Source organism: Solanum dulcamara, chromosome 12, assembly GCF_947179165.1.
Source record: "Solanum dulcamara chromosome 12, daSolDulc1.2, whole genome shotgun sequence".
NCBI classification, from domain to species: Eukaryota; Viridiplantae; Streptophyta; class Magnoliopsida; order Solanales; family Solanaceae; genus Solanum; species Solanum dulcamara.
The window spans coordinates 13393729-13412677 of record NC_077248.1 but is presented as its reverse complement, the minus strand read 5'-3'; the positions used below and the strand labels follow the sequence as shown (position 1 = coordinate 13412677).

Here is an 18949-nt window from a genome sequence, read left to right as displayed (position 1 = left end):
CTTCATTACTGGATGGTGCATATTTCTTGTCACATTCTTGATATTGGTCGCCGATCATCTCATCACACTATAATACATTTCTTCTCATGATCACCTTGTCAATTTGTTTACAAAGGTGATGACATGCGTACGACATCACGATCTCATCTCCAAATTGCTACTATGTGATCACCGGTATCGATTGAGAGGGGATGTTAGGTAATCCTAGAATTGTATAGTTATCACAACAGATATTCTTTAGAAGAATAAGACTTAAATGTTGGAAAAAACGGACTAACATAAAAATATATATGATCAAAATAGTAGAAATAAAATAGGAAAATAATGACATCAAGAATTTTACGTGGAAACTCTTTTAAATAAGGGAAAAACCACGGGCCAAGAGGAGTAACTGATATCACTATAGTAAGAAATTTTACACTGGATAGTACCAACTACAACTCTCAAAATGACTACCTCACACTCAAAAGGAATAACACTCTTTTGATCTCCACCTTACTAAAAATATCGATCACACTCTATTTTTCTTCACATACTATTTTCTTATAGTCTATGGTATACCTCACAGCTCAAATATTTTTTCTCTCGATCTATGAATTGGATGTTTAAAATGAGGAGCTGAAGAGAACCCTTTATAGAAACTCTCGCCTACCATTTTTGACAAACTTTTGCAATTTGCAATTGCAAATTGCAGAAGAGATTGTCCGTCATTTTTTACCAAAGAAAAATGATGCAAATTGTCTAACAATTTGACAGTCATTTTTTACTTTGGGGACTGGACACCACAAATCTCCCCTCCAGTCTCATTCACTAAAATGAGGTATCTTCATCTTCTCATAGAGAGTTCATGCCAACAAGTTCTTTGCAGAATTCGAACTTGTCCCTTATTACCACTTTGGTCAGCATATCTGCAGGATTCTCATTTGTAGAAATCTTTTCAGCCTGTATAAATTTGTCTTCTATCTTTTCTCCAATTCAATGATATCTCACGTCTATGTATTTTGTCCTTGCATGGTATATAGAGTTCTTGCTCAAGTCTATTGCACTTTGACTGTCACAATAGACGACATACTCCTTTTGATGCAAGCCAAGCTCTTGAAGGAATTGGTTGAGCCATATCATCTCCTTGCCAGCTTCAGTAGCCGCAATATACTCAGCTTCAGTTGTAGACAGTGCAACACACTTTTGAAACTTTGACTGCCATGATATAGCTCTCCCTGAAAAAGTAAACAAATATCCAATAATGAATTTTCTGTTATCAAGGTCACCTGCCATATCAGCATCTGTATAGACCTTCAAGATTGGATTTGATCCTCCAAAACATAAACATTTGTCTGAGCTTCCTCTCAGATACTTAATTATCCGCTTTACGGTTTTCCAATGTTGTTTTCCTAGATTGTCGAAAAACCTGCTGACAACACCAACAGCGTGAGAAATATCAGGTCTAGTGCATACCATTGCATACATTAGACTTCCGACGACGGAGGAATATGGAACTTTGGCCATGCTTTCTTTTTCCTCCCAAGCTGTAAGACACATTTTCTTGCTCAACTTCATATAACCAGCAAGAGGGGTGCTAACAGGCTTAGCATTCTTCATGTTGAAGTGCTCTAGTACATGTTCAATGTACTTCTTTTGTGACAGATAATCTTTCTTTCATCCCTAAGACGAGTAATTCTCATGCCCAAAATTTACATGACATGACCCAAGTTTTTCATAGCTAAAGACTTACACAACTCTTTCTTCAGCTCGTCAATTTTGAAAGTATTCCTGCCCACAATCAACATATTATCCACATATAATGGGAGGATGATAGAATCACCTTCAGAAAAATTTTGTACAAACACACAGTGATCTGAGGAAGTCCTCTTATAGCCTTACTCCCCCATAACAGATTCAAACTTCTTGTACCACTTTCTAGGAGCTTTCTTTAGCCCGTAGAGACTCTTTTTGAGTTTGCAAACATAATTTTCTTTACCATTTACTTTGAAGCCCTCAAGTTTTTCCATATAAATTTTCTCTTCTAGGTCACCGTGAAAAAAAGTCGTTTTCACATCCATCTGCTCAATCTCTAAATTAAGACTAGCAGCCAAACCAAGAATTGTACGAATGGAGGACATTTTCACAATAGGAGAAAATATTTCGTCAAAGTCAATATCCTTTCTTTGACTAAATCCTTTAACAATCAATCTATCTTTGTATCTGGGCTTCAAGCTGTGTTTTTCAACTTTAACTTTGAACACCCACTTGTTCTTCAAAGCTCTCACACCCTTAGGCAATTTCACCAACTCATAAGTGTGATTCTCATGTAAAGATTTCATCTCATCTTGCATGGCTTCAATCCATTGATCTTTATGCTCATCTTTCATGGTCTCCTCATAACATCTGGGTTTACCTTTGTTAGTGAGTAGCACAAACTCATTAGGTGAATAGAGAGATGAGGGAATACGTTGTCTTGTGGACCTCCTAAGAGGATTATTTGATTCTTCTACAACTTTGGGAGCAGGAGCATTATCAATAACAACATCATTGTTATCATCAGCATCAACATGTTGATCTGCGACTTGATTATGAGCATCACAATGATCATGAAGCCTACCAACTTCATCCACACTTGTATGAGAAAATTGATCAAGATGGACTACTCCATCTAAACTTGAAAATTTTATCTTCTCTGTTTTGTCAATATCTTCAATGGTTTGATTTTCCATGAAGACAATATCGTGGCTTCTCACAAGCTTCTTCTTAATTGGATCATATAGCCTATAACCAAATTCATCAAGGCCATATCCAACAAAGATGCACTACCTTGTCTTGATATCTAACTTTGACCTTTCATCTTTCGGCACATGTATAAAAGCTTTGCAACCAAATACTCTCAAATGGTCACTGGAAATATCCTTTCCATACTAAACTTTATTTGGAACATTAATTTGCAAAGCAACAGTAGGAGATAAGTTAATAACATGTGTAGTGGTCAATAAGGCCTCACCCTAAAAGGAGTTTGGCAACTTTGCTTCAGAAAGCAAACATCTAACTCTTTCTATCAAGGTCCTGTTTATCCTTTCAGCCAACCCATTAAGCTGAGGAGTCTTAGGAGGAGTCTTCTGATGTCTAATACCTTGATGCTTGCACTATTCGTCAAATGGTCCATAATATTCACCACCATTATCAGTACGAATACATTTCAATTTCTTTCTAGTTTCTCTTTCAACTGAACCTGAAAATGCTTAAAGACACCCAATACTTGGAAGTCTTCAAGACATAGACCCAAAGTTTTCTTGAGCAGTCATCAATGAAAATGACAAAGTAGAGTGCACCACCCAGAGTCATTGTCTTCATTGGACTGCATAAATCAGAGTGCACCAACTCAAGCAACTCTATCTTTCTTGAAACAGGGTTAGACTTAAAGGAAACTCTATTTTTTTTCAGCCAAGCAATGCTCACACTTTTCTAATTTAGCACTTTGGAAATCTGACAATAATTTCTTCTTGGCTAGAACATTAAGCCCTTTCTCACTGATGTGGCTCAACCTCTTGTGCCATAACGATGAAGAGTTATCGCCCTCAACAACATTCACTATATTGGCACAAGTCGAAGCCGTAGTCCAGTATAGACCACGACGTTTGTTACCACGAGCCACAACCAAGGAACCCTTAATAAGTTTCCATTTTCCTCCACCATTGGTACTAACATATCCTTCATCATCTAGAACACCAACAGAAATTAGGTGTAGACGAACATCAGGTGCATGTTTTACATTGTTCAAAACTAGTTTAGTTCCAATACTAGTTTCCAAACAAATTGTACCAACACCAACTACCCTAGCTACAGTCTCATTACTCATACTCAAGATTTCAAAGTCACCAGGAGTATAGGAAGAGAAAAACTCCCTCATTGATGTCACATGAGATGCGGCACCAGTGTCCACAATCCAGCTTGTCTCATCACAAGCAATATTTAGCATCAAGGATTATAACAAGATCTTCGGTGGAGATGGTGGCTAGGCAATTTTCATTGTCATCTTCTTTATTTTTCTCTTTTTCTTTGTTATCCTTCTTTTAATTTCTGACAGAACTTCTTTGTGTGCCCTTTCATATCACAATGATAGCACTCAATATCCCTAAGTCTGCCTCTGGATTTTCTCTTACTATGTTCTCTATTCTGAGAACCACGATTTTTATTTCTCTCTCCTAAAGCCAGTTACTAAGACATCCGACGAAAAAGAAGAACCTTGAAATTTTCTTCTTATTTCTTCGTTCAAAACACTACTCTAGGCAGAATCCATAGAGATCACACCATCTGGAGCAAAATTTGACGATGAAGTTCTAAATGTTTCCCAAGAGCCTGGTAGGGAATTAAGTAGAAGCAAGTCTTGAATTTCTTTGTCAAATTTAATGCCCATAGCAGATAACTGTTCATGATTCCCTGCAAATTATTTAGGTGATCTATCATCGGAGAACCATCATGATATTTTAAACTTAACATCTTCTTTATTAAGAACATTTTGTTGTTCTAGTCTTTCGAGCATACAAGCTTTCAAGATGCTCCCATAGGGTACGAGCATATGTTTTTCTAGAAATATGGTTCAACACATTATCGTCAACCCATTGCCCAATAAATCTACACAACTGTCTGTGCAACAGATTCCACTCTTCATTTGTTTTATTTTCAGGCTTTACAGTGTAAAAATTGGTTGATAAAAATTCTTGACATAAAGTAAGTCTTCTATTTTTTCCTTTCAAATGGCATAATTAACATCAATCAAAGTAACAATTCTACTAATGTTGTCTTTCATCGTATTCCTCCAAAAAAATAATATTCAATCAAAGTAAATCTTTTCTGATGTGGAAGTTCAGACAATGCTGCAATCACAGAGCATACTTAGATAAAACTTTGCTCTGATACCAGTTTGTTGGAAAAAATGGACTAATACAAAAATATATATGGTCAAAATAGTAGAAATAAAATGGGAAAATAATAAAACCAAAAATTTTATGTGGAAATCCTTTTAAATAAGGGAAAAACCACGAGCCAAGAGGAGTAACTGATATCACTATAGTAAGAAATTTTACACTGGATAGTACCAACTACAATACTCAAAATGACTACCTCACACTCAAAAGGAATAACACTCTTTTGATCTCTCACCTTATTAAAAATATCGATCACACTCTATTTTTCTTCACAAACTATTTTCTTATAGTTTATGGTATACCTCACAGCTCAAATATTTTTTCTCTCGATCTATGAATTGGATGTTTAAAATGAGGAGCTGAAGAGAACCTTTTATAGAAACTCTCGCCTATCATTTTTGACAAACTTTTGCAATTTGCAATTGCAAATTGCAGAAGAGATTGTCCGTCATTTTTTACCAAAGAAAAATAATGCAAATTGTCTAACAATTTGACAGTCATTTTTGACTTTGGGGACTGGACCCCACATTAATTACAAAGATTGATAGTTGTAACAATATATACTTCTTAGTAGAATAGGACTTTAACTCTAAGAAATCTTAGTAGTTTAGTTGGTTGGCTTCTTGAATTCTCACCTGACTGGTGAAAGTTCAATTTCCCCACCTAGCAATCTGCGCCCCATTTTCCCTTCTCCTAGCCCCATTTTATAAAAGACTTTAAACCCTAATAGCTATAAGTATTTCATATTATATTATTGAAAATATAGAAGATGCTATTCAGAAAATATCATGTTTGCCTAGCATATACACCCGATTATTTTTATTTATTATATGGACAAAATATCTTTAAAATCAGTATCTTAAACACGCGTCAAACTAATTTCTATTCTCGATAGTTTTTCCAACATCTCTTTTCGTAATATGCACATTTGGTAACTAGTTTATAGAGTTTGCATATTTTCTTGTCTTTTTTTCCCCTGAAATTGCAACCTATTTCGTTAATACTCCTAGGAAATATCAGACGATCTTGACCTCACTATCCGTCTCTTCTAATCACCAACATAAGAATCAATAGTTCATCCAACATTATCAATTATCATCACAATACACATTCAATTTGTTCATTCCTTTTCTTTAACATCTACAAGAGAAAATGCCAACAAAACGGACCTCGGCCAGTTTCTTTCCAATTTTCCATATCTAATTATCATCCTCTTCAGTCTTTCCAAATTACATCAAGCATGTAGTGCTGTATACTGCATTCAAATGCATAGAATCCTCTCAAAACTAGCAGATGATGGAGTTGATCATCTTGCCCACAATACTGTACCTTCACCAGCATAACTGGAGAAACAAGTTATCAATCTGCCCTAGCCTTATGTACAATTTTCTACCCCTAGGCTATGTTGGTATCAACAGAAAATTTCATTGTTTATACATGGCTAAAATTACTTTTTTTGTGTATAGTAGATATTGAATACCCTCTTGTTTCTTTGTGAGTTTACTTCTTCATATGTTGAACTCCCTTAATGAAAATTCTGGCTCCTCCACTGCTTTGAATTCCTCCAACTTCATTTTCCATATAATCTGTATCAAACCAATCTTGCTCATCCTCAATAATGCGACCATCGATCACTTTTCCAAAAGATCTCCTAGTACCATCAGCAGCAGAATCAATACCTTCTTCAAAGTGCATCGCAGGACTATGGGGAATAGTTACATCTTCTCTAGCCTTGACATTGGTATCTTCACAAATGCATGCTGATGGATTTTCATGAAACTCACCCCTGCCTGGGTTTACCTCCATTGGGTCTCCCATGAAACCTATTTGATGTTTTTGAACATGTGAGGCAAACTCTCCCCATGTCATGTTATTTCGATCCATAAACAACTTATAAAGTTTCTTAGCATTTGGACGGATAGTTGGCTTGTGACCAAAATATCTCCTGCAACATGTAAAGGATTTCAGTAAATTGAGTTTCTCTAACTGAAGCTTTGAAATAATGGTTTCAAGTTGAAAATAGCAAGAGCATGCCTTCGTCCGGCAAGCATTCGTGCCATATTGCCATTGTTATTTGAAACAAAGACATCACTCTCATCACAAACAATGAAATCCAAAGCAGCCATCCTGGAAGAAAAAGAAGAAAATGGTGCCAGCTCCTCCTTGCTGGCAAGTGTCTCTTTGGTATAAAAATTTGGAAAGAAATCCTTGAGAGGAGCCAATGTCTCCTCGCCCCCATAGATTTCCCCTGATGCAATATAAATATGAACATCATTACCAAAACCAAGTGCTCTAAGCATAAGGCCAACTTCCTCGGGAGTTAGTAGGCATTTTCCATTCTTTCTTTCTTTATCTGGACTTCTTGCCTGCATTTTATGCCAAAGAAGCAACAGCATGTTTAATGTAAGTAGTAGGATCAACACATGTCAATATTACCAGTTACTATAATAGTTAATGACATACATGTAATGTCTTCCACCTCTTTCGTATTTTACCCAGTTCTCGCCTTTCCTTTTCTCCTCCACCATAGTAGCATCCAGAGAATGCTAGCATATCTGATTCAAACCTATCATACGAGAAATAAAATTTCAGCTGGCATATTAATAGTGACGTGGATAAGTCCACAATCTACACGAACATGATTAAGTTTTAAGTCCTTAAATGAAAACTCATTGAACTAAAAAGGTAGCACATAATATAGGTATTCTAGTTTGACACAATTGAATATGTGCAACAGAAAGAAGACTGAGCTTTAGAATTACACCCTATCTAGAGGATAAAGTCACAACGGAGTTCAAATAGTCTGGATATCTGTTTCTATTGATTGTCAAGTAAGAAAAAAATAATAGCCAGCAAAATCTCATGGAAGTATCAATAAGCACATTACCTTAGATGCAGCGCAAGGAAGTGCTTGCTTTTCTTTCTTATCCTTTCAACCAATTTTCTTCCCATTTCAATTATGGGATCAGTAAACTTCAGTGCGTGATAGTTGACTCTACATCTCAGCTTCTGTAGCTCCATATCCAAGTGATTGGAGAGTCTGTAATCAAATTTTGTTAACTGAACAGCCTGCATCAGCAAAGCAGATATGCCAGTCTTTCAAAACTTCTAGGAAATAAGTTAAACTTTTTATGAATGTAGCTAATTCATTTCCTAATTTCTATAGCAGAATTGCCAATATGAACACTATGATTTGGATCTGCATCAGGACATACACATATAAATCAACAAGTAAAACAGGATACGAGACTTCATGTAATCTTGCAAAAAATTCTGTCAAGGAGTGGCACCATGCTAAGATACAAGACACAAATCAAGCACAATGAAGTAACTCTTACATTAGACTGACTTACATGCTTTTTATTTAAAATGGGCTGGATACGAGTCTGATAACACTCAGCATTGCACTTCCTAGGAACACGTGTTGTGTGCGGAGTTATGAGTTTATCTCCCATTCTAGGGAGATCCTTAATAATTTTGACATCCTTTGAGAGGTACGAAATAAACCAGTTGACATCAAAAATTTCGGAGAAGTTGCTGCAAGAAAAGGAATGTTTAGTCCCCCAAGAAATGAATTCATTCAACGAAACAAAGGGATTGCTAAAACCTTGAATCCTTCCAATAGGATTGTTGGTCCAGCTTTGGAATTACAAGGATTGCATTCAAGATATGAGCTGCAACAACAGCATCAATAATCTGCATTCAGCAAGAATAGAACTCAATCTCACATCATTTCAACAGTCTCTTAAATGTAACAGAGAAAGAAAAGACTTCCAGGCTAAAAAATCTGGTCATAGTGTAAATCCATTAACATGTATGATTCACAGATTCAATTTCATTCAAGAAGTGATGTGCACCAAGATGGGCAGGGCAGCCCGGTACACTAAGCTCCCACTATATGCGGGTCATTGATGGGCCTGACAACGAGGGTCTATTATATGCGGCCTTACTTTGCATTTTTGCAAGTGGCGGTTTCCATAGCCCAAGCCCGTGACCTCCTAATCACATGTGACACCATTATGGTATATGATAAATGTGGCATGAACAAGAAAAACTAGATCCATTACTAAAGGACAAAAGGATCATGAACAGTGAAATAACTAGCTATCAATTTTCTTCAATTTCCCCGTGACTATATGGATCAGATCACTGTTGCTAATTAGTTCTTCAAGGTCAAAGGAAGAATACTTAAAGTGAGGTAAACTTATTCAGGAGAAGATTTTCTGCTTCTTTTACTTAGATTTGATGGAAGGTGAGGTGAAGCTTTCATCACAGTAGTTTTGCTTGTCTGCTTACTCATGTCAATAATTGGTAATTACCTAATTCAAACAAGGTTTGTGAGGGAAGATGCCTCATAGTCTCATAGAATCCTGCTAGACGTGGTTTAATCTGCGGTGGGAAAACCTTGGGATTTAAGATTCAATGTGTTTCAGTATGTCAAGGTTGTTTTTTACCTTATTTTCGTTGTTTATTTCTCAACAGCTACAAAAGTTGATACTTGGAGTAAGTATATATACTCAAAAATACAATGGGGAAGATGCAGTTGTAACAAAGAATTCAAATACTACAAGATCCTTAATGACAAAGATATGCAAAATAGTAGTAACATATAAGAGAAAGAGCCATTTTCCTCAATAAGGTGAAGTGGGGAAGCGGGTCCTCAATAAGTATGAAATTAAATAATCTCTATCCAGTGTCTCTCCATGTTATTGACCTTCAACTAGTGCAAAATTAACAGTTTTATAGGACAAGAGCAATACCCCTGTTCTCTGTTGATTCAAGCCTCCACTAGTTGCAATCAACAAGTACCTATTAGCAAGTGTATTAACCTCAGCAGCTGCAAAATGTTACCAGGTCTCTTATCAAACAAATAGAAACAGATGTAGAGACAAATCTATGATTTGAATTTTATGGGTTCAGATTCGTAATTCTACCACCTTCATCAGTCTAAATGCCATTTTCAAATGAACCCATAGATTGTTCACTGCATACGCCCCTGAACAGAAGTGCTCCAAAACAGAAAAAAAAAATGGCACGCACTGATTCGTTAAGGCCATTATAAGTTGCTATGACAACTACAAGCCATATGAAAAACACAGTAGAGTACTTCTGCTCCACCTCCCCCAAACCACCCAGCCCGTCTCCTTCATTAGCAATTAATGATCAATTAACTAAAAAGGGAAAGCTACTCACTAGGGAACTCTTCAGTGGAAATACTGCAACCATGGTAGAAATTCGATTTCTTCGAATTCCATAGATCTCTGCTTAAGCTCCCTCCTCCCGTCTATACAGATTAAAAGGCGAAAAAAATCAATCAAACAAACAAATAAAAACTCATGATAGAAATGTAAAAGCCGTAGCGCTCAGTCACCGGTTCCTGAAACACTTGTTCTTCTAACATGTTCCTTCGAAGCTCCGTTCCGTTATTGAACTACAATATCAAAACAAAACTAACCAAAAAAAAAAAAACAGATACTACAAAAAATTTCGTAACGTAAACAACATTTCGTGTTTCTCACCGAGCTGATACGGCTGATGAAGTGATCATGATGGCTATTAATAGGAGGAGATAGATAAGAGATCAACAGAAATAAAACGAGAACAACGCCTGATAAAGATAAGAAAAAAGGAACGAGGTGGAAAATGCTCCGGCGTCTCCGAAACAGAAGAATGATCGCCGTTTCACGGTGATGTTTTCTGTTCTTCATTTTTCATAAAAACATAAAACCGATCGATAATTCAGTAACTCAGGCAGCTAAGAATCTGCTCGGAGTCTCCGTCCGACAATAACAGAAAATGTGTATTAGCAGGTAACGTATTCGCTGTTATCTCTCACGCACTCTGCAAATACGTATTTATCTGTTTGTTAAATCCATTAATTAAACTAAATATCCCTTAATTAATTAATAGCCTCGACTAAATCGCACCTAAAATTTTAGTCACATTTATCATGACACACTATTTTGAACTGATCTGCAGGGAGGTGGTCAAACCTGCATGAACTTCATTTCTCCTTTTTGTTCCATTCTCAATAATGAAACAAAAATATATTAACATGGAGGGTCTATTAGTAAAAAACAAACTTTCCACTTAATGATGTATAGTGTAAAAATATACTCATTCAATTACAATTATTATTTCAACCCTCTTTTATTTTCAAGTTTGAATGGGGAAGGAGTAGGGGAGCGTGGGAGAATAGATGGAGAAGGGATGCGCTTGAACAAAAGACGTGGCGTTGCGCGTGAAGCGTGGCTTCGTGTTTACGTTTTTTTTATTTTGCCACGGCATCTAAGCGCGTCGTCGATTAGACGGCGTGCGTATTGGTGCGTTGGGAAAGGAGAAGGGGATTTCACGTCTATTATATATATATATAAAAAAATATATATTTTAATCATGTATAAATAATAAGATAGTGGTAAGATCTGAATACATTCTATCCATCTCAAACCCACTCATGGAATTTCTTCAGTATGTTATTGTTGTAATATTATTGTGTAATGGTAATAATATATATGAGTCATTTTTATAATAGGATATATTAGCTCTAAATCACAAAATTAAACGAGAGTTTTTTCCCTTAATACTTAAATGAAAAAATTACCTAAATACATAATTTATTTTACCATATTTTCTAAAATATCCTACCATTTGAAAAAATTACAAAAATATCTACCCTCTTCTATTATCTGATACATCACTTTACGCGATGTATCGGTCGGATACACCACTTTACGTGATGTATCGGAATGTAGGATTCATCACTTTTACTTGATATATCGGTCGGATACATAACAATTGAGTAATGTATCTGAAATCGAGACGTGATGTATCGGGACATTGAGGAATGTATCTGGAATAGAAAAGCGATATATCGGAGCATTTTTGAGATGTATTCGAATTTTACCATATTTAAGAGATTTTTATAATTTAAAAAAAAAAATATATATATATATATATATATATATATATATATATATATATATATATATATATAATTAATTTTCAACACATTTGCATAATCCCTACTAATTTAATTTGATAGCGTACAAAAATAAATGCGTACAATTAGTTTGTTTATAAACAGCAACAGAATTGGTCTTTGTGTCCGCGGGAAAAAATATGTACAGTTATCACTCTGTGCTTATCAATCATCACTTTCTTTTTTGTGATAATCACAGTGGGTAAAAATATATACCCTCAAAATTATACTGATATGTACTCCATATGGTTGTCAAAATATTTAAATTTGATTATAGATTGAGTCAAATGCTTTTAATTATTACAATAAATTTACTCACTTAAACAATAAATGAAAGATACTACATTTCAACATAGGTAATAAATTCCAAAAATATTTGAAGTAAAAAAAAAATTAAAATATTGTTTAACTCTCTAAACAATAATATCTTTGCATAAAATAGGACAAAAGGACTGGTATCTTAAATTTGAGTTTGTTCATGACAAAATTTGTATACTTAGAAGCGGAATTAGAGTTCTAGCTATGAAGTTGAAAAAATTCAATAGCTTTAGTCAAAAGTTTATTTTTTTTTGTATTAAGAAAAGAAATTCAATGAATATGTTTTAAAAAAAATTATCCAAAACTCATTAAAATATCTTTAAGAAGATATTCAAAATTCATTACAATTGAAAATTCTAAATTGTCGTTTTCTTTTCTGTATAGTTGTTATTGAATCTTTCATTAATTATGCAAAAATCATGTTTTGTGGAGTATTTTTGCATCTTTTGGGCGCCATGCCCTTATAATCTAATACGCCCTTTGTTCAACCTTCAATTTGAGATGATACGAAATTTTAGAAAAAAAATAATTAAATATTCTAATTTTAATAATATCATAAGATTCATGTGATTTTTAAAACTTTTGAAATCATAATATTAAATAAATTATAATATTTATATGACTATAAAAACTTTTCAAAAAAATATAAAAATATGTCATTTATTTTAACGAATTAATTAGGGTCAACCAAAGTGAACGAAGGGAATAGATAAACCGTAAAGCATTGAAAGGTACTCCTTCCAAATCAAATTATTTGTCATGATTTTTACCAAAATAGTTATTTTAAATTATTTGTTATTTTAAAAGTTCATGACAAAATTAGTTATTTTTTTCTCATTTTATTCTTAATTATTATTTTTTTTAAAAGATTATAAACACCTCAATAAAATTGACATTTAAAGAAGAAAATTATAATTTAAAATAAAAATAAAATAGATAAATCCTCCTCTTAATCAATATTTTTTAGGAAACATGTAAATAAAAAATACGTCAAATAATTTGAGACAAAAAAAATATACGAGAACTTAATACCCAGAAGATGACTAGTTTATGATTTGGTGTGGGTGTTTGACGGATAAGCTGTCAAATTGTTTGGTGTTACATTTAGATAGAGATAATTTAGTATTTTATGTCTATTATACCTTTGTTATTAACTATAGTCATTGCCCGGTGTATTTTTTAAAGTATTGAATTTATTATATTCAAAAAATAATATAATACAATTATATTTTTATTTATTATTTTTAAAAGACATGTCAAGTCAAATATAAATAAGTTAAGATGAACAAAGGAAGAATAATATTAATAATTTAAAATGTTTAAAATTTATATGGAAAATAACTTAGTTGCAACGTAAGCTTGTGTTGTTTGTTGAAAATTGGAATCATGTATATACTTTCTTCTTTCATTTTTATTTGTCAAATATTTTCTAATTTAATTTTACTTTTAATTGTCATTTTTAATAAATCAAGGAAGTACTTTTTTTTTTATTATACCCTCAACTTATTTGCATTGAATTAATATCTTTGAAAATATAATAAATAAATATTTTTAAGACCCTATCAATTAATAAAGATAAAATAATAAACTCACTATATCAATTATTATTTTCTCAATAAATATGTCAAATCAAAATTCAGCAAGTAAATCTGAACGAGAGAGTACTATATTAATGTACACCAAACTTGAAGCCAAAAAAAATAAAATTGAAGGGTTTGGTGAACTGTTATATGAAGCCGTTGACACTCCCCATTCATTGATAATTAATGTTTAATGATTATTATTAATAGTTGATCTTTCAATTCCTAATCATTAACTATTCTTGTATTTTACTCTCGACATTTTTATTTATATGTCATCCTTATTAAAAATAGATAGTCATAAATATTTGTCATATCACAAAATCAATGACACTATTCTTTCTATTTTACCCTTATGAGTTATTAGCGTTGAAAATATACATTTGACCAACATGAAAAAAAAAACTAAGTAAATAATTCATGTTCATTGGTGAAATTAATTAATTAAACTAATTTAATTCAGGTTCATTGATTGAAAATTTGACTTCAAAAAAACATTAAATAAGGATAGAATTGTAAACTTACTTAGTTTCTTAATGCACGTGACATCTAAAATAATGACATATAAATATGAATGGAGGGAGTAGTAATTTTCTTTTTTAATCATTAATTATCCTTAATGTGTAATTATGCACTGTTTGTGCAAGTAGGGTGTTCACATGTCACTTTGGATATGTTATTGATCAAAATTAACATCAAACTAAAGTAACCGATTTTTAAAATTGTTAAAAGCAAATCAAACCAAATCGAATATATATTTATCTGTTTGGTTATTATGTTTTCGGTCGATTTGGATATATGAAATGATTCATTCAAATGAGGTAAAAAACAACAACAAGTCATTCATAAAGAAACGAATTGTCTTCGTGCCATTTTTAAATTTTATAATTCTTATACTAGAACTTAAATTATGTTTAACTTTCAACTTACAGTGTCAGCTAATTCAATGCAATAAACAACATAAACTTACTGAAAAATGATTAAGCTACTAATATTATCGCACAAATAAAAGATACATCAAACTTTTGCATAAAAAATTGTTCAAAAAATATATATTATGTATATGTAATAATTGAAAATATGTATATAATTTATTGATTCATTCAATTATTTTAAATAAAACCAAAATCAAATCAAATAAAAATCGATTCATTTTGTCGATTTAATTAGACTTTTTGATTAGAATCATTTTTATCCAAATTGTGAACATGTAGCGAGTTCAGTTATTTAGCAAATAATGACATTTCTACATTTATTCGGTTAGTGAATAGATGGGTTATTATATTTTAATTTTTCCCTTGATTTACGTGTGTATTTTTTTTTTATCTCTCTATATTCTCAACCTATCTTTCTTCTTCTAAAAAAGTTCTCTCTTATTAGGAAAAATTGAATCCCAAAGAAAATTGAATACTACTCCGATAAAAAATTCTATCGTGAAATATGAATTCGAATAAATTGAGTTAAAACTCTATAACAGTCTATTGTATACATTTACAAATTAAATGTATATGCAGTATATATTATTTATACATAACTGACAATATGTATACAAATCTGATTATATGTATTAAATTTTTTTGATGGAAGTAATATATCAATCAGACGTATACATTAATAGTTATGCAATATATTTATGTGTACTTATAATAAATACAGTTAGATACACACAATCATGTTGATGAACAGTTAGATTCGTTAGGAAAACTTAACTTTTTTAGCAAATATATATGATCACGTAAGGACATATTACCACTTCAAAAAAAACAAATCCCACTCAGTTAGAGAGTAATCTGTTTAGTTAAGTCAAGCATATATTTAGTCTCTTATTCATTGATTCAACATGCAACTTAATTGGAAAGTTATAACAAGTCATCAAATCAAAAGATAAAAATGACAGTATCAAATTATAGAAATTTATCTGATGGGGAAGAGGACCTATGTTAACATATAAACTCATATATTTACCGTAAAAAATCATTTTAAAACATTAGAAATAAACCCTTACATCACTGGATTATCAAAATTATTTTTTTTGAAATTTTTAAATTTTCAAAAAATAGAAAAATGGCCAAAAACCCATGAAAAAAACTCTGAATGGCCTAAAAAGGGCCTTATTCATAGCAAAGTTGTATGTATTGCTCATTGGGTCATTTTCGATCACCCAATAACATTCCAATTCAATCGGAGTTCGTTAGAAAAAACTAGACTAATAGACCTACTCAAAATATGTCATCAGCCTAGTGATCATGCCATCAGCGCAGGCCAACCAAGTCCAAGGCATGCCATCAGGCCAACCAATGGCAAGGTCGTGCAGACCATCGGGTCCCAGGTCTATATTTTCTTTCCACAGATTATCAAAAAACAGTCATATAATCTTCAATAATCAAGAATTTGCTTTTGAATTACAAATTATCATACAATATGCAATAATCAATATCAAATAAGAAAAGCATCCAGTAAGAGTCTAAACATATTGAATAAATGATTCAAACTAAACAAAAACACTCTCGAATAATTTTTTTAAAAATTATATTTTTAGTACAGAATTAACGAAATCAAACAAAATTCGAAACAATAATTCAAATCTAATTATACGAATCATGAAAATTTCAAACTGTATACAAATTGTGAATTTCAATATACAAATCATAGAAATCAGATTCTTGTTCAAAAACATAACCTTTTTTAAACAGATTTGTATACGTAACATGAAATTCTTATTACATTATTAGTTATATATGAGAAGGCTCTGATACTAATTGTTAGAGTATAAAATTCATATGCACAGCGAAAATATAATCACAGATCTTAAACTTGCATATTAACATAAGAATATAAATTAAAATTGCGAAAATCAGTAAACTAACCTTATGAAGCTTTCACAAATGTTGTTCAATAGTGACGAATCCAGAATTGTTGCTTTCTGCCACCTTCTACTATTAACCTGACCAACTATGTTTAACTGAACTTGTGTGGACAAGTATTTGTTTCTTTTCAAAAAGGAATATTTTCTTCTTCCCTCAAATTCCCTTTTATACACCCAATTCTTGGTGTAAGAGAATCAACCATTAGAGTTATTCAAGAGGCAATAAAAGAGCTAAATAGTCATTTAAAATTAGAAATGTTTTTTGTCTTAATCATCAAAACGTTTTTGCTTTTATTTACCATTTAAAAGTTTAAATTTTAAGAGAATTTATTTTATAAGATCCATGAATATATCACTTCTTCTATTCTTTTACCATTTTTCAAATACGGTTAATTAGTCAGGCATAATAGGAACCACACATTTATTTAACAAAGACTTCCAATTACGATAATAGTTTGCAAAAGAATGAATTAATCATATCGTAATAAATTATAAATTATTTTCACTAAAAATCTATAATTTCACTCCTCGATTTAATTTTAAAATCCACCATTACATCTTATTTAACTCCCCATGTTAGAATTATCGACACCAATCAATTAAATCAAATTTTCTAAAAAATAATTTATTGACTAACTTAATCCTTTATTATTATACTTAACTTATTTCACACGTCGGATAAAAATCCACATGAAGGGTTTCACGTGAAAACTTATAAGCAACCATAAAAGGGTGTCTTCAATCTCAAGACGGAGACACGGTTCTGTCAACTAATTATTATTTTACTAACGTGATTTGTTATTATCCAATCTATTAGAAATTTATTGACTCATTTAAAAGAGTCTCACATTTTAATAGATTAAATAATAAATCAAATTACATAGATCATAATAATTATATCAAGATTAAGAGTACAAGTACATGTAATGGACTACATATATTGTCTATTAAAATTCAGAACCAAAAGAAATATCTCAATTTGGTCTGTTTAATACACACTAAATATTCTAGCACAAGAAGCTGGAATTTTACCATTCTCATAATTAAGATCAAAGTATATTTAATCTTATGCTACAATTAGGGGTGTACATGGACCGGGTTGGTTCGGATTTTTTACAAACCAAACTAAACCATTTGTGTCGGATTATTAAATCTATAAACCAAACCAAACCAATAAAAATCGGGTTTTTCGATATCAATTTTTTTCGGGTTTTTCGGGTTTTTTCGGGTTTTTCGGGTTTTTTGGATTTCTCGGGTTTTTTGGGGTTTTTCGGATTTTTTTGGGTTTCTCATAGTATCTAATAAAAAGCACAGAGCAGTGCTTCTTAAAAAGAGTTCTACTACAAAATATCAACATATAAGATGGAGGCACAACACTGTTTGAAGTTTTAACTTTATAATATAACTTTATAAGATAAGTTTTTTTTGTATATTATTTAGATGGGCTACTTAAGTCCAAATCTAAATGTAAGAAAGAAAACAAAAATTATGAAAAAATTTAAAAAAATATTTATAAATTACATTTTAATAAATATTTTTATGTATAACACAATTTAAAAGTAGTATCTCTATAATCGAGTCGGTTTGGGTTCGGTTTGACTTTTTTTAGTTAAAACCAAACCAACCCTATAATGGTCGGGTTTTTTTTTCAAACACCAAACCAAGTCAAACCAAACCACTAGTCGGGTTTTTTTTCCGGTTTGATTCGGTTTGTCGGTTTGGTGCGGTTTATCGGTTTGTCCTGTACAGCCCTAGCTACAATCATCAAGATGTTTATCCTACTTCATACTGTGATTGTGAACTTTAATTTATAACTTATATGAACCAATAATTTTAATCTTCCATGTATGAGTTAAATAATTTCATACACAAATTCTACTATATAAGCAATAGACTCACATATAAACATAATGATCTATTCAAATAAAGAGTTTATTATTTATAAAAAATAATTATCTTTGCAAGAAATTAAATTAAATATTATAATTCAACTACATGACTAATAGTATATTTCAACAACTGCAAATTCCGTTATTTGACAAATAATGACATTTCTACACTTATTCGGTTAGTTAATAGCTGGGTTATTATATTTCATTTTTCCCTTGATTTATGCGTGTATTTTTTTTAACCTCTCTCTATATTCTCAACCTATCTTTCTTCTTCGAAAAAAGTTCTCTCTTATTAGGGAAAAACTGAATCCTATGAAAAATTGAATACTACCCCTGATAAAAAATTCTATCGTGAAATCTGAATTCGTATAAATTGAGTTAGAACTCTATAACAATCT

The 18949-nt window shown here is 32.0% G+C and overlaps 1 protein-coding gene across 2 annotated transcripts; it reads right to left on the bottom strand.

Moving 5' to 3' along the window:
- Positions 1-6227: 6227 nt before the first annotated feature.
- On the bottom strand, positions 6228-10767 carry LOC129876527 (O-fucosyltransferase 6-like). Of its 2 annotated transcripts, none has more exons than XM_055951979.1 (9): positions 10436-10767; positions 10110-10200; positions 9677-9753; positions 8524-8612; positions 8270-8453; positions 7804-7985; positions 7380-7482; positions 6951-7282; positions 6228-6861 (listed from the first exon to the last, which is right to left on the bottom strand). In XM_055951979.1, exons 1-9 carry the CDS (start codon positions 10622-10624, stop codon positions 6417-6419), a joined length of 1692 nt encoding a protein of 563 aa, XP_055807954.1. In that variant the 5' UTR covers positions 10625-10767; the 3' UTR covers positions 6228-6416. The 2 variants fall into 2 exon arrangements, with proteins under 2 accessions (XP_055807954.1, XP_055807955.1); XM_055951980.1 differs by lacking the exon at positions 10436-10767 and adding an exon at positions 10288-10396.
- Between the last annotated feature and the right edge of the window lie 8182 nt (positions 10768-18949).

What these genes read in the sequence shown, in the direction of transcription:
- LOC129876527 (XM_055951979.1), bottom strand. Translation starts at nt 10,624, where the DNA reads ATGAAGAACAGAAAACATCACCGTGAAACGGCGATCATTCTTCTGTTT. An exon ending in TTCCACTGAAGAGTTCCCTA is followed by an intron (nt 9,754 to 10,109) that starts GTGAGTAGCTTT and finishes AACATTTTGCAG; the next exon opens with CTGCTGAGGTTAATACACTT. An exon ending in CGAATGCTTGCCGGACGAAG is followed by an intron (nt 6,862 to 6,950) that starts GCATGCTCTTGC and finishes TACATGTTGCAG; the next exon opens with GAGATATTTTGGTCACAAGC.